Source organism: Balaenoptera borealis (assembly GCF_965194805.1).
Source record: "Balaenoptera borealis genome assembly, chromosome: 20".
Taxonomy (NCBI): domain Eukaryota; kingdom Metazoa; phylum Chordata; class Mammalia; order Artiodactyla; family Balaenopteridae; genus Balaenoptera; species Balaenoptera borealis.
The window spans coordinates 1247301-1261644 of NC_138879.1; the positions used below are offsets into that span (position 1 = coordinate 1247301).

Consider the following 14344-nt stretch of genomic DNA (forward strand, 5'->3'; position numbering starts at 1 on the left):
AGAGCAACACCATGTTGGGTTCTTGCTTCCAGCATGGCAGCGGGACAGATGAGATTGTCCCAGGGCTAAGCAGGGAGAGGCGGGAGCAGAGAGCAGAGCTTTCTTGCCGTCCCGCTTCTTTCAGCTTACGGGTTCCGGGTTTTCTTCCCGGGCTGCAACCCCTTCCCCTCCGCAGACGCATGGTCTGCAGTCCAGGACAGCCTTTGTCCTCCCCGGGAGCTCCTTGGAGTTTGTTTTTCTGTTGTTTTTATTGTTGTGGTGGTCGTCGTTCTTAATATCTCAGATTCACGCCTCCTGTGGTTTCTCCATGGTTGATTCTGGCAAACAGGGTCAGCAGCCCAGACTGTTCTGCCGTATCGATGTCACTGAGTGTTTTTTAAAAGATTATTTTGTCCCCTAAAAACATAACTGTTGTCACTACCTACACCTATCTGCTCTTAGAAGATTTCCCTTTTGTTTCAGAACGTGATTAAATTGACCGTCTCTTCTCTTATTACGCCCAAATATTGTGTTCAAAGGGGAGGAGTCTTAAAGCAAGGAGTAGAAAGCAAGAGACTTTGTTTTCAGGAGAATTGGTTTAGAGCTGTGTACCAATATCCAGGTATCAATACATCCATGAAACAGGGGAGCAAATGCACTTAAAAAGCCTTTTATATAAAGTCCTCTTACACTTTTCCCAGGGATCATCTATTTCAAATCAGCTTTTCTAGGATAAAAGTGGAGCACCCTGTCACCTCCAGCTCCCAGTCTCAGATTTGCTATCATTCAGCCATTTCTTCTCCTCCAACATAAATGCGTTTGACCAGCCATCTGTCATTCCTGTCTCTTCTAATCTCGCGTCGAGAGCGGGCAGGGCCAGTAGCTGAAATAGTATGAACTAACCCCAATCCAAGGTAAAGGAAGACTTTGGATTTTAACAGTATCTATCATATTGGCTTATTTAGCATCTATCATCTTAAATGAAATAATCTGCATCAGATGCCAGGTGCAAAGTCAACACTCAAAGTGCTAGCAATTATTATTTAGCTCATAGAAATTGTAAAATTGTTAGCATTCAAAATAAGTGAGTACAGGATTTTTATGGAAAACGGGGTAATCTCATATTGTAGGTATTTTGATTTTTAAAGCAACTTCTCAGTATTTGCCTTTGTGTCCTGTTCCCATCATCCCAATGTAACTTGTGTCCTTACTGTCACTTTTGGGTCTTCTAGTTTCCAGTCAAGGAATTGTTGGTTTATACAGTGCTTGTTGAAGTACATAGTACCTAGAACAGTTACCATTGTGTTTCAGAAAATGCTGCATTCTTAGCTAATGCATAGACAACAATAATAATAATAATAACAACAACAACAGCAGCAGCAAGTCCCCTTAGCCTGAACTAACTATTCATCTGGTAGCCTGGCATGCTAGGTTCCCTGATCTACTTTCCCTCTGAAAACAACTAAAAAGGCTAGATACAATTTTTTTTTTTTAAGAACATCTTTTTGAGTGTATTCACAAGCTGTTAAGTTAGGTAGGATACTCAGATATCAACATCTAAATGAAAACAGAAATCCAGAGGTGTAAGCAGAGCACTGAGGCAGCTCTCACCTTGAGGACCTTTTCTAAAACTGAGTGAACTTGAACTTCAGTTTGGGGCCACTTATTGGGCACAGGGGAAAAACAAAGTCCAGGGTTTGCTTAAGGTAGAGGATCTAGGCTACTACTGTGCATAAAGCTGGGACACCAAGGGCCACACCCACCATGTGCAAGTGAACTAGAAACAACCTTAACGTTGAGTGGGGTGCCCCTGAAAATTCATAACCGTAAGCCGGTGCTCGTGGATGTCTGATGCCTGAGTTCGCACTGTCACCGTGTCCTGGAAAACGAGTCTGAGAGCTCACTCTAAAGTCGTCCAGACATGCTGACATCTCCAGGGCTCTGTCAGAGTCACATGATTGCCAGAGAACCACTTTCAATTCCAACAGATACGAACTTGCACTTAAAAAGAACAACAATGCAAAACAGTAGGAGAAAAAACAAAGTACCATGAACCAGGGTCTTAAAATTTTTTGAACAGCAGAATGAGACCTGCAAAGACTTGAGATGCTGGAATTATCAGCCACAGAATAGAAAATAGTCATAGTTAGTATATGATGTAAAGTTAAAGATTTTAAAGGAATTGAAAATACTAAAATGGCAAGGGCATTTAAAAATTACCACACATATTTGTAAAAGAATAAACTCCTAAAAATAAAAACAAAACAACTGAAATTCAGAATCTGAATGGATTTGAGAGCAGATTACACACAGAAAATGTCTAGAACGTAGGCGAGAGGAAAAGAGGAAAACTATGAAAGAGAGGTTAGATGAAATGAAAGAATGGGAAGATCTGTGTACATCATGTGAGTTCATAAAGAGTGGAGAGAGAATGGAACAGAGACATTAAATTAATAGGTTAAGCCTGAGAGTTTTGCAGTGGTTATAAAACCAGATCCAGAGGAGGAGCATGCCCCAGTCAGAATAAATAAAAACATATCTACACTTCGAGAAATTAAAAAATTGGAGAATACAAAACACAAAGAGAAGATCTTAAAAGCAGCCAGAGAGACAAAAACAAATTATCTTCCAATGAATAGCAGCTGACTTTTCAACAACACCCCTAAAAATATGTTCAGATTAGTGAAAACTGAGAGTGCTTGCCACTAAACTTCTTTAAAGAACTTAAAGGGTGCACTTGGGGCTAAAGGAAAATGCTTGTATGGAAGGTCAGAGTTGCAAGAAGGAATGAGGAGACAAGACAGGGGGAAATATGTGGATATATCTAAGCAGCTACTGAATAATTAGCAATACTGAGTTGATAAAAACGAAATAAACTGAAAATAACAACTATAGCTTATAAATATGGGAGACTGCCACAGGACTTAAAATGTCCTAAGTTTCTTTCGTTGTTTAAGAGCATATAAAGAATAATTCACTTTACAGTTTGATAAGTGGCGCATGGGTGTTGAGCCTCTTACTGTGAGCACGACAGGAAGTACAGGCGTCGCTGCCACGCCAGAGAGGGGGAGGGGGCTGAGGAGGAGGCGTTTGTTCATTAGAGTGAAAGGAGGAAGAGGGGGGAGAAAAACAAAACATGCACAACATAGGGCAAACAGCACAAGACAAGAGAGAAAATAAAGGCAAATATGTTAGCATGTACAAACTAATGGACTGCATTGGACTAAATGCCCCATTTATTTATTTATTTTTTATTTAATTTTATTTTTTAACATCTTAATTGGAGTATAATTGCTTTACAATGGTGTGTTAGTTTCTGCTGTATAACAAAGTGAATCAGCTATATGCATACGTATATCCCCATATCCCCTCCCTCTTGCGGCTCCCTCCCACCCTCCCTATCCCACCCCTCTAGGTGGCCACAAAGCACCGAGCTGATCTCCCTGTGCTATGCGGCTGCTTCCCACTAGCTATCTATTTTCCATTTGGTAGCATATATAAGTCCATGCCACTCTCTCACTTCGTCCCAGCTTACCCTTCCCCCTCCCTGTAGCACACAGCTTTAAATACTCAATAGCTCAAGTAAAGACAAAAGTCAGTAAGATATAGAAGATTTCAACAACATAATAAACAAGTTTGAGCTCATGGATTTGTGTGGAACACGGCACCCAACAACTTCTGAATGTATACAATATATATTTCATAGCAATCATTCATGAAGCTTTAAAAATTGTACAACTGGCCATCAAGCAATCTCAAAAATTTTCAAAGAAATCATGTAGTATAGAGTACATTCTCTGGCCCCAATGCACTTAGACGTGAATAACAAAACGACAGTCATTGAACTTCACGTCCTAAACTGGTGGTTGTCCCCCTAAAATGTCATATCCACCTGGAAGCTGGGAGTGTGACCTTATTTGGAAATAGGGTCTTTGCAGATGTAATCAAGTTAAATGAGGTCATGCTCAATTAGGAGGAGCCCTAAGTCCAAGGTGACCATTGTCCTTATAAGAAGAGGGAAATTTGGACACAGAGATACAGACACACAAGCACAGCCACGAGGAGATGGGGGCAGAGGCTGGAGCGATGCATCGAGCAGGCAAGGATGGCGAGCAGCACCGAAAGCTGGGAGAGACTCTGCCTCAGAGCCTCCAGGAGGAGCCAGCCCTGCCAGCACCTTGCTTTCAGACTTGTAGCCTCTAGAACCCTGAGAGAGTAAACGTTGTCTTAAGCCACCCAGCTTTTCGTACTTTGTAGGGACAGCCCTAGGAAACTAGTATACCCCATAGGTTTGGGAATTAAGAAACATACTTCTAAGTAGATCATAAGTCAAAGAAAAAAATAAAAATGGAAGTTCAGAATGTTTTGAATTAAATGGTAATGAAAATGTCGTGTATCTAAACCTAAGAGATTAAACTTAAGCAATAGTAGAGCGGTATTTATAGTCTTAAGTTTATAAATCAGGAAAGAAGAAAGGATAAAAATAAATGAGTTAAATATCCAAGATAAGAAGTTAGAAGAATAAAAAACCCAAGAATGTAGAATGAGGGACATAACAAACATAAGAGCAGAAATCAATGAAATAAAAACAAAAAATACAGTAGCAAGTACTAGACGAATCTTAGAAACATAATGTTGCCTATTTGAAGAAGCAAGTTGCAGAAGAATACATGTAATATTCCATTTACATAGGTATTTGAAACAAATAAAACTAAACGATGTATATAGTAAACGATTTTAGGTAGGATCTCTGTCTGAGCTAGAAGGGTGGCATGGGATTGCAGAAGGAGGGAAGCAGGAAGGAAGCAGTGAACTTTCTTTGTTTGGTAGCCTTTTGCAGTTCTTCTTTTACGGCTCTCCTAGTCATATCCTCTGACCACTTTCCCATTTTTAAAAACAAGGTTATTGCTGACATGGAGGCACAAGTCCACAAGCTGAGAGAAGAGCTGATCAGCGTGAACTCCCAGCGGAAGCAGCAGCTGGTGGAGCTCGGTCTTCTTCGTGAAGAGGAGAAGCAAAGGGCTGCTCGGGACCATGCGGCTGCTGTCAACAGACTGAAGGCTGAGTCAGAAAAGATGAAAACAGAGCTGAAACAGACTCATGCCGCTGAGACAGAGATGGCGCTGCAAGAGGTAAGGTGCCCACCTGGATGGTTTATAGACAGTCGAGACCCGTGTTTGAAATCCACGGATGCCACTGTTATATTTAATCTCCAAGAGGTGGTGGACTTAGAATTACTCTCCAGTTTGTAAACCATTCAAATGAGCAATCTAAGTGTCCTGCTGTATGTCTCAGGGAGTTTCCTGACTTTTCCCTTGACTTTTGTGGAGGGGATTGTATGGAATATCCCTTCCATAGCTGTTAAATATACATTGTGAGAAGTGTTATAATATTATCAAATATTATACTGGTTAGGAGTATTGGGGCTGTAACCTTGAGTTTTCCTCAGGTAAGACTAGGTTTCAGATCTTTCTTATGTTGTCTAATAGTCATTTCTAGATTTTACAGTTTTTTATGTGTCCCATAGATGATGACATATTTTCCCAGATTGATATTTCAAATTAAGAACTTTCTTTAGAATTACACATTTTTGAAATATATGTCAATATAATGTTTACACATTTTAAGTTGACTTATATTCCAGAGACAGCCTCAAATATTTGTTCTTTTGATGTTCTGGAAAAGTGTAAATATTTTAATCAGGTAGTAAAAGTGAATTGCTATTAATCGTCACAACTGTCAACTGCCCCTTGAGTTCTTTAAGACCAGCCTCTATCCTGGGATCAAGACACTTGGAAAGGGTAATTTAAGAATCTTCTAATTTTATTTTTGTCCCACCTCTTCTTGATCTTTAAATATGAAGCCTCCATAGAGCATACCACGCCATTCTAGGTGCTGCTCTGCTGATTTTACCTGGATCGTGGCCCTAAGGTGCTCACTTTGCAGCAGTACCGTCATTTACCTGAGGGTCAGATTTCAGCAGACTGGGCCCGTGGTAGCCTGGCTCTGAACCCAGGGATAAACCGGAAGAGGGCTCTGAAGAGGCAGGAGTGAAGAGGCAGGAGTGAGCCTGGCTTCCTGGAGGGACCGCGAGGAGGCCAGTGTGGCTGGGAAAGATGACGGAGGAGGGGAGGACGAGGGGCTGAGGTCAAGGACGAGGCCTCTGGGGACGGACTGGGCCCCGTAGGGCTGTGGAGGCCACTGCAAGGGCTTGGCTTTGACCCCCATAAGTAGAGGAAGCCTGGCGGGTTTGGAGCAGAGGACTGATGTGACCCGACGCGTTTGCACGGGCTCTCGGACCACGCCCACCTGCCGAGGGTGAAGGTGGAAGTGGGGAGACTAGTTCAAAAGGTATTGCAGTGACTTAGACCAGAGTTGAGAGATGCTGGGCTTGGCCAGTAGCACTGAAGGTGGTACACGGGTCCGGCTGGGTTATGGTCTGATGGTCTGCAGGCAGAGCTGACGGGATCTGCTTTGGGCTCAGACGTGGGAGTGGGGGGTCGGGGGAGAGGCGGAGGGAGAGAGAACGTGTGAGTGAGTCGCCCAGCGTGATTCCAAGGCGACTTGCTGGAGCCACGGAGCAAGCGGAGTTACGTGCCCTTTGCTGAGAGAGACGGCAAGAGCTGCGCAGGCCACAGGGACACGACCTGGCTGAGGGGCCTTCGTCCCCCCGGTGAGGATGCTAGTGGTCCCTCCATCAGAGCAGTGCAGAGTCATGCTGTTTGATGCTAAAGGCTACAAGGTGTCAGGAAGTGGGGAATGTCCTGATACCGAGCAGTTTTAGCCCCCTGACAAGCGCCCAGGAGAGGCCGACGGGGAGGCTGCTGGGAGCTGACGCACCCCGCACCTCAGCTCTGCTCGCTGCCGCCAGAAGTTCAAAGTGTCTCCAAGTAAGTGTGCTTAAATGGCACGGATACCAATGCACCTCGATGTTTTAAAACACTGGACATAGTAAAGCCAGACTTATAAAACACACAGTTTAGGCCTTCATTTTCTTGAATCATGTGGTCACATTTTAAAGGTTTCTTTTTTTTTTTTTTATGGCTGTGTTGGGTTTTCGTTTCTGTGCGAGGGCTTTCTCTAGTTGTGGCAAGCGGGGGCCACTCTTCATCGCGGTGTGCGGGCCTCTCACTATCGCGGCCTCTCTTGTTGCGGAGCACAGGCTCCAGACGTGCAGGCTCAGTAGTTGTGGCTCACGGGCCTACTTGCTCCGCGGCATGTGGGATCTTCCCAGACCAGGGCTCGAACCCGTGTCCCCTGCATTGGCAGGCAGACTCTCAACCACTGCGCCACCAGGGAAGCTCTAAAGGTTTCTTTTTAATAGGAGATGAATTTTTCAAGTATAGGTTTATATGTGTTACTAACGAACTGACAGGTTACAGATAATAAAAGAAATTAGTATTAGAAGCCATTGGAAATTTCTTTGGCAAGTATTTCTTGAATATTTTCTGTATCTCAAAGGCATTATCCCAGGCACTTTGGGGCTACACAGAAAAAGGGAAAAAAAGGCACTGTCCTTAAGGAGATTATAAAACAGTAGTGGCTGCGGGACACACACACGTACACAGATAACTGTAATGCAAGGTAGAGTGTGAACTGGGGGGAAATGATTTTCTATTAAGGAAGTCAGGGGAAATTACCTGGAAGAGATGGATGTCACGTGAACTGGACACGGGTACTGTGTAGGATTTTGCTAGTAGGTTCTAAGCCACAGGAATAACAACAGCAAGAGCCAACAAGCCCGTTTACGTGGCACAGCGGTTAACGAGGGAGGGTGGTTAGCGACGAGCCTAAAGATGGCCAGGGGTCGCCGAAGGCCTCCAAAGTTGTGCTGAGTGTTCAGGCTTCGTGGGGTAGCAGGGAGGAGCTCCTGAAGGTTTTTAAGCCATGAAGTGTCAAGATCCAAGCGATTATCCGGAGACTCTTTCTAAGGTGCCGTGGAGTAGAGGTAGTTGGCGGGACTGGATTAATCCAGGAGACAGGTCCCTGAGGGCCCCTCAGAGGTACGGGAATGTGGTGGGGGCCTAGTGGTGAGCACGGGCCAGAGGAGGCGTGTTTGAGGGTCAACCCAGCCAGGGCACCGATTAGACCTGCGAGGTGTAAACCCCGCCCTGGATGAATGGGGCATGTCGCAGTTTCTGGTCTGGGGAAGAGGATGAAGTCGGTTATGGAGGTCAGTTGCGTTTGAACCCAGCTGTGACCTTCCCTTGCGATCGAAGGGACGTTTGTAGATAATCCTAGGAAGAGCGGGACCGGGGGAGTAGCTCCAGAATGGGGCCTGCGCAGGGAGAGTACAGACCGAAAACCAGCCGCTGGGGCGGGCTTCATCGGTGAAGTCGGAGAGACAGTCCAAGAAGGGTCGTTAAGGTAAGAGGGACGCGAGAAGAAGGCATTTTCATGGGAATGAAGGAAGAGAGTATTTGGAAAGGAGGCTTGCCAAGAACGAGACAGAAAACCCGGAAGGAGGAGGGTGAAAGAAGGGCCCCAGGATGTGAAACTGAGGATCGTTGAGGACCTTGGACGGAGCGCTGCCCGTGACGGTGTGCACGTGTGGACGGAGCCCGGCTGCAGGGGTCAGGGAGCGGGGAGCGAGGAGCTGGAGATGAGGGAGAGCCTGACGCTCCAGGGAGGTGTCGTCCGGGAGTGAGGGAGGGCGCTGAGGCGGAAAACGCCTGGAAATGCGAGGACGAGGAAGAGGGAAGACGAGAGACGCGTGGAGCGGAGCATCGACGCCTGTGACCCGGGCGGTGCGGGCGCGAGCGCAGCTGGCAGGGGTCTGCTCCGGGGTCGCGCCCCGCTCTCCCCCGCCTGGGATGCCCTCGCTCACGTTTCCTCGTGGTCGTCCTCCCGCTCGCCCCCCCGCTCCCCTTGCGGCCCCACCTCTGGCTGACGTCCTGTCCCCCTCCCTCCTCAGCTCCTCCCGAGGTCTTCACAGCTCGTCTCACTCTCTGAATGCATCTTCAGTTTTTCACTTGTTTATTTCCAGCGCCCACCCCCCCTTAGAGCATAACCTCATTAGCAGGGCCTTGTCTATCGCGTTCATTTCTGTACTGCCAGGGTCTAGAAAACTTGGCCCGTGGTAGCTGCTCACCTGTGTGTGTTAAGGAGGGAACGGCAGGAGCCGTGACTTTCTCGGGGGAAGAAGGAAGGAGAGAATTGGGAAGGATACAGAGGAGTCTGTGGCGAGACTTGAGAAGAGCTTCTGTCCGATGTCATCTGGACCCTTAGTAGAGCATCACCGCAGTCTGTGCAGAGTGAGGAATTTCGAGACGAGTGGGGCCCCGAGGCTGCAGGCTGAGCAGCCGGCTGGGACGCCGCTGCAGGAAGGGGATGGAGGGAGCGTGCGCGGGTGGGATCGGGGTTCTGCAGGGAGAGAAGAGCGTGGCGGGGTGAGTCTGGAAGGGTGGAATGCCCTGAACTGAACGGAGAACACAAGTCATACAGGAAGATAGAAGCGGCTTTAAGTGGAGTGAATTTAGCTGACGTGGATAATGAATTAGAATGCAGGCCCTTGGTGGCATCAGGAGGGTCTGGGGGACAGGAGGAGAGCATTAAGTTGCCATGTTAGTGCCATGAGTTCCGAAGTCCGTATGATAAGATACAAGTGCTCTGCTCTTGATGCGAGGAGTAATTTGCATTTCCCATTGATGAATATTTTTCCTTAACTAGTTGAAGGAGTTCCCCACGCAGTGAAGAACAGAACTGTGAGTTCCCTGAAACAGTCCTTGTGAAATATTCGTTTCCAGAGCTTCAGGATCATGCATGGTGCCTCGTACAAAGTAGGCATTCATAAATGTTAAGTGAATAAAAGAATGGTGATGAACTTAGAAATTCAGTTCTACAGTTTCTGCTACTGTGAATGGTAATATGAATAAATTAAAAATTGCTATTGATTCATCCAAATTTGGTTTCAACCCATTATATGTACTTTGGGTAGGACAAGATACATCTTTATATTCAAATATTCATTTTTTATTGTTGTAATTCCCTTCCTATTAGTAAGTTAAGTGCAAAGCATAACATTTCTTAAAGATAGTTTTAAAAATTAATAGATATTTGAGTTCTCACTATAAAAATTTGAATTAGCTCTAATGAACTGATAGATAATTCTCTTGCTAGCCTGTTGTGTCATCGTGCATGTTACTTGAATTCTTCTCACTAAGTCTTATAAAAGGTTTAATGTTTTATCATTTTTAAATAAATCTGAAAGTTATTTGCTAGTGTTTCAAAATCCAGTGAGAATTGAGGGATTTAGAAATTGATGTTCTCTCATTAAGTATAAAGTTGAGGTTCAAAGAGGAGAGAATAACCCCAGAATAATAAATAATCTAAATGTAACCTTCCCTGTGGGTCTGGGTTGTTTCAGTAGCACTTACAATGTTAAGGTTATAAAAGAATGCCTAAGTCCAGATCTCCCTGAGTTTCTGTCAGCAGCGATTTAGACCCCAGTGATATCTTCAATGGCTCTGAGTTAAGAGAAACATGAAATACCTCCACAAGGTCAAAATACTTGAAATAGAGAATCCAAGAGAATAAATGATTGACATTTGCAAAGTGAAAGCTGCTTTTCCAGCCTTTTAAAATCTTTTCAAACCAAATTGAAACAAAGTCCATAAAATATGAACCTCTGAAAAATTAAAGAACATTATTACTAAATGATGGTAGTGGGTAACTCTCAGATGTTTGATTAAAACTTTGGTATTTAAAATTTACCGTTCTTTCAGAAATCTATTCAGCTATTTTAAAAATAGCCTTTCTTGAAATAGAAGATATTTTAGAAAATATGGGAAATAGAGAGGTGTAAAATTCTCTGTTACTATCACCACCCAGAGATAACCAATAGTAGTAATTTAATATGTATATAAAATAGCTATATTAACTTAGCTGACTGAGATCATACTAAATAAACAGCTATGCCTTTTGCTTTTTTTAAGAGCTATGCTAATAATATTCCAATGTCATTTGGAATTCTTTGAAAATGTAGTTTTCATTTTTTCATAATACTGTGTTTTATGGATGTAGCATGATTTATTGTGAAATTCCTTTATTTTTAAACATTTAGCTTTAAACATTTTTATGTAAATTGATGCAAAAATTAACATCTTCATACATCAAATTTTGTCACCATTTCCATTTTTTTCCCCCTTAGTTTAAGATCCCGGTAGAATTACAGGGTCAAATTGCTTTTCAAAACGGTTGTACTAATTTGTATTTTCCCCAACAGAATATCTGTTTTATCTAGACAGTCCTTAATATTAAACCTCTTCTTTGATTTGGGGAGGGGGGTGGTGAAAAACATTAATTGTTTCTAATTTGCATTTTTAAGAGTGAGACTGAACATATATAACAGATTTGTTATTCGTGTTTCATTTTCTGAGAAGTGCTTGTTCACCTCCTTTGTCCGTTTCTCTTCTGTTAATGTCCTGGTGTCCTCATCACCTTATATAAACTTGTTTATGTTTAGGATGACGAAGCTCTTTGTGGCAGGTACTTTTGGTATTTGCCTTTTAATTTTGTCATTTAATTTTATGATACACAAAATTCTTATTTGTGTTTAGTGTTATCTATCAATTCCTTTGTGAAATCTCCAGTATAAGTAGTTGTTTTAAGCTTCACGATTTGATATTTTAAAATATATGAACACATCAAGCATTTTCCACACGGTACTAAGTAAAAAGCTCTTATGAAATTGACATAGTACTTACCCGCTTGGGCTCCTGGTCTGTAATTTTAATGGTATCTGAAGGATTATACTGGAATTCTGCCAGCCTGAAGTCATTAAAAGGCTTTGAGCAACAATTCAGCATCTTTTTCAAATTTAAGAAAAGCTCCATATGGTACAATTATTCAAATCTAAGGTCATAGAAACTACTTAAACCTTTGAAATTTATAATTAAAGGATTAATATTAACTTATGAAGACGTCATTTTGGCTTAAAATGGATTTCTAATCCCAATTCTGTTCTTTTTACTTTGATCTTTTCCCTGAGTTTTTCCTTTGCTAAAAATGTGAAGTTTGTATCCTTAAATTTTTAAATATGATTCTCAAACAGTTCAGATTTATAAAAATTGATTGACAAACAACATCCCGTTTGATTTTTACAGTATTCCACAAATGTTGATGAACTTCAAGTTGGTGTTTTCTTCTGGGTTTGTAACCCACAGCTTGGTATAATGGACTCTAATGATACCTCTAAAAGTAACAATAAATTAATCTGGAAAAGAAAAAACTTGCATAAATGGAAACTTGGAAAACTTTGGGTGTGTTCGTAATTTGAATATGATGGATTGGTGTTCATTTATATTAAGGTTTAGAATTTTAAAGTATCTTCAGATGGCCTCAATTGTAAACCTTCTTTGAATGGTGAAAGGGGCTATGTCTTATACAAAAGCTAAGACTTTTTTGTCATTTTGACAATACATACAAAGGCAAATATTTTAGTTCAATCAGTTAATGTATCTCTGTGTAACAAGAGGAACTGTGTGTTCCTTTGAGACTCAGTTTAACATCAACGTCCAGCTTTCTCCCACTTCTTCTTATTCTGATGCGAGGCACCTGTTTCCTGGAATCTTATCTGGGGTGTCTGCTTATTCAGCAGAAGTAGCAGAGGATCTGTCATCATTCATGCTTGAATAGTTACGTTGCCAAGGTTTTACCGCCCTCTCCTGCGTGGGCTGCAGAGTCGCGGGCGGACGAGGTGGAGAAGCGCTGCTGCCTGATGCACAGCTCCCACCGTTTCCCTGAGAACCTCTTGGAGCCCCTCTACCTCTGCTTCCTGTAGCAGAGGGCTCCTGTTTTCCAGCAGATCTGGGAGAGCAAAGCAGTAGCTTCACTTCAAAGGCTAGCTTTCCTAGGCTAGAGAACGAAGTTTTACTAGGAGGAAATTAAAAGACAGTGTATTTTATGTTAGGGATTATTTGAAAATAAAATCTAGAATTATAAATGAATCATTGTTTATTTTTATTTTTGAAGTAAACATTTAAAGTTTCCAAGATTAACCCCCCTTGTCATTCTGTAGCCTAACTTTCTAATACTCTAATCGCACCAGTATAAATGGGAGTTCTGCCACTCACCAGTTGTTGTTGGTTTTATACTTTTTGGACGTTCTTAAGGGAAAAATATTTACCTAGAATAAAGGAAAAAACTCTTAGGTCAGTGCAGCAAGTGATAGTAATAGATAAGTTATTGAAAGTAGAGCAGTTTACTTGCCATCTTCAGAGACTGATACCCAAACTAAGAGAGACGGGAGCAAGTAAATGAGCAGGTATTTGTGCCCAAAGCCTTTTGTGTGTGTGTGTGTTGAAGGTTAGTATTGATAACTGTACAGTTCTTTTGATCCTTTTGGCTTCGTGGCCAAACCTATAGGAGTGTTATTTATTTATTTATTTGAAGTATACTTGGCGTACAATATTATATCAGTTTCATGTGTACAACATAATGATTCAACGTTTCTCTACATTACAAAATGATCACCACGATACATTTAGTTACCATCTGTCATCATACAAAGTTAATACAGTATTATTGACTATATTCCCCATACTATACATTACATCCCCATTGTTTATTTTATTTAATTTATTACTTATTTTATGACTGGAAGTTTGTACTTCTTAATCCCCTTCACCCACTTCATCTCGCCCCTCAACCTCCACTCCCCTCTGGCAACCAATCAAACTATTCTCTGTATCCATGGGTCTGGGTTTTGTTTTGCTTTTTAGATTCCGTATATAAGTGAAATCATGCACTATTTGTCTTTCTGTGTCTGATTTATTTCACTTAGCATAAAACCCTCAAGGTCTATCTATGTTGTTGCACGTGGCAAGATTTCTTTCTTTTTATGGTTAAGTAGTATTCCACGTCTTCTTTATCCATTGATGGCTACTTAGGTTGTTTCCATATCTTGGCTATTGTAAATAATGCTGCAATGAATATAGAGGAGTATATATCTTTGCAAATTACTGTTTTCATTTTCTTCAAGTAGATATCCAGAAGTGAAATTGCTGGATCATGTGGTAGTTATATCTTTAATTTCTCATATTCTGTAGTGGCTGCACCAATTTACATTCCCACCAACAGTGTACACATGTAGCCTTTTCTCCACATCCTTGCCAGCATTTGTTATTTCTTGTCTTTTTGATAATAGCTATCATGAGAGGTGTGAGGTGATAGCTCATTGTAGTTTTGATTTGCATTTCCCTAATTACTAGTGATGTTGAGCATCCTTTCATGTGTCTCTTGACCATTTGTATGTCTTCTTTGAAAAAATGTCTATTTAGATCCTCTGCCCATTTTTTAATTAGTTTGGTTTTTATTGTTGAGTTGTATGAGTTCTTTATATATATTTTGGATATTAACCCTTTAT

The 14344-nt window shown here is 42.1% G+C and overlaps 1 protein-coding gene across 21 annotated transcripts in view; it reads left to right on the top strand.

Moving 5' to 3' along the window:
- Nucleotides 1–14344, top strand: part of CEP112 (centrosomal protein 112) — a 413727-nt gene that overhangs the window by 251514 nt on the left and 147869 nt on the right. For all 21 annotated transcript variants that reach the window (XM_082370414.1, XM_082370412.1, XM_082370410.1 and 18 more), the window contains one exon: nt 4881–5111. In XM_082370414.1, coding sequence (XP_082226540.1) covers nt 4881–5111 — 231 coding nt within the window. The remainder of the gene's footprint in view (nt 1–4880; nt 5112–14344) is intronic.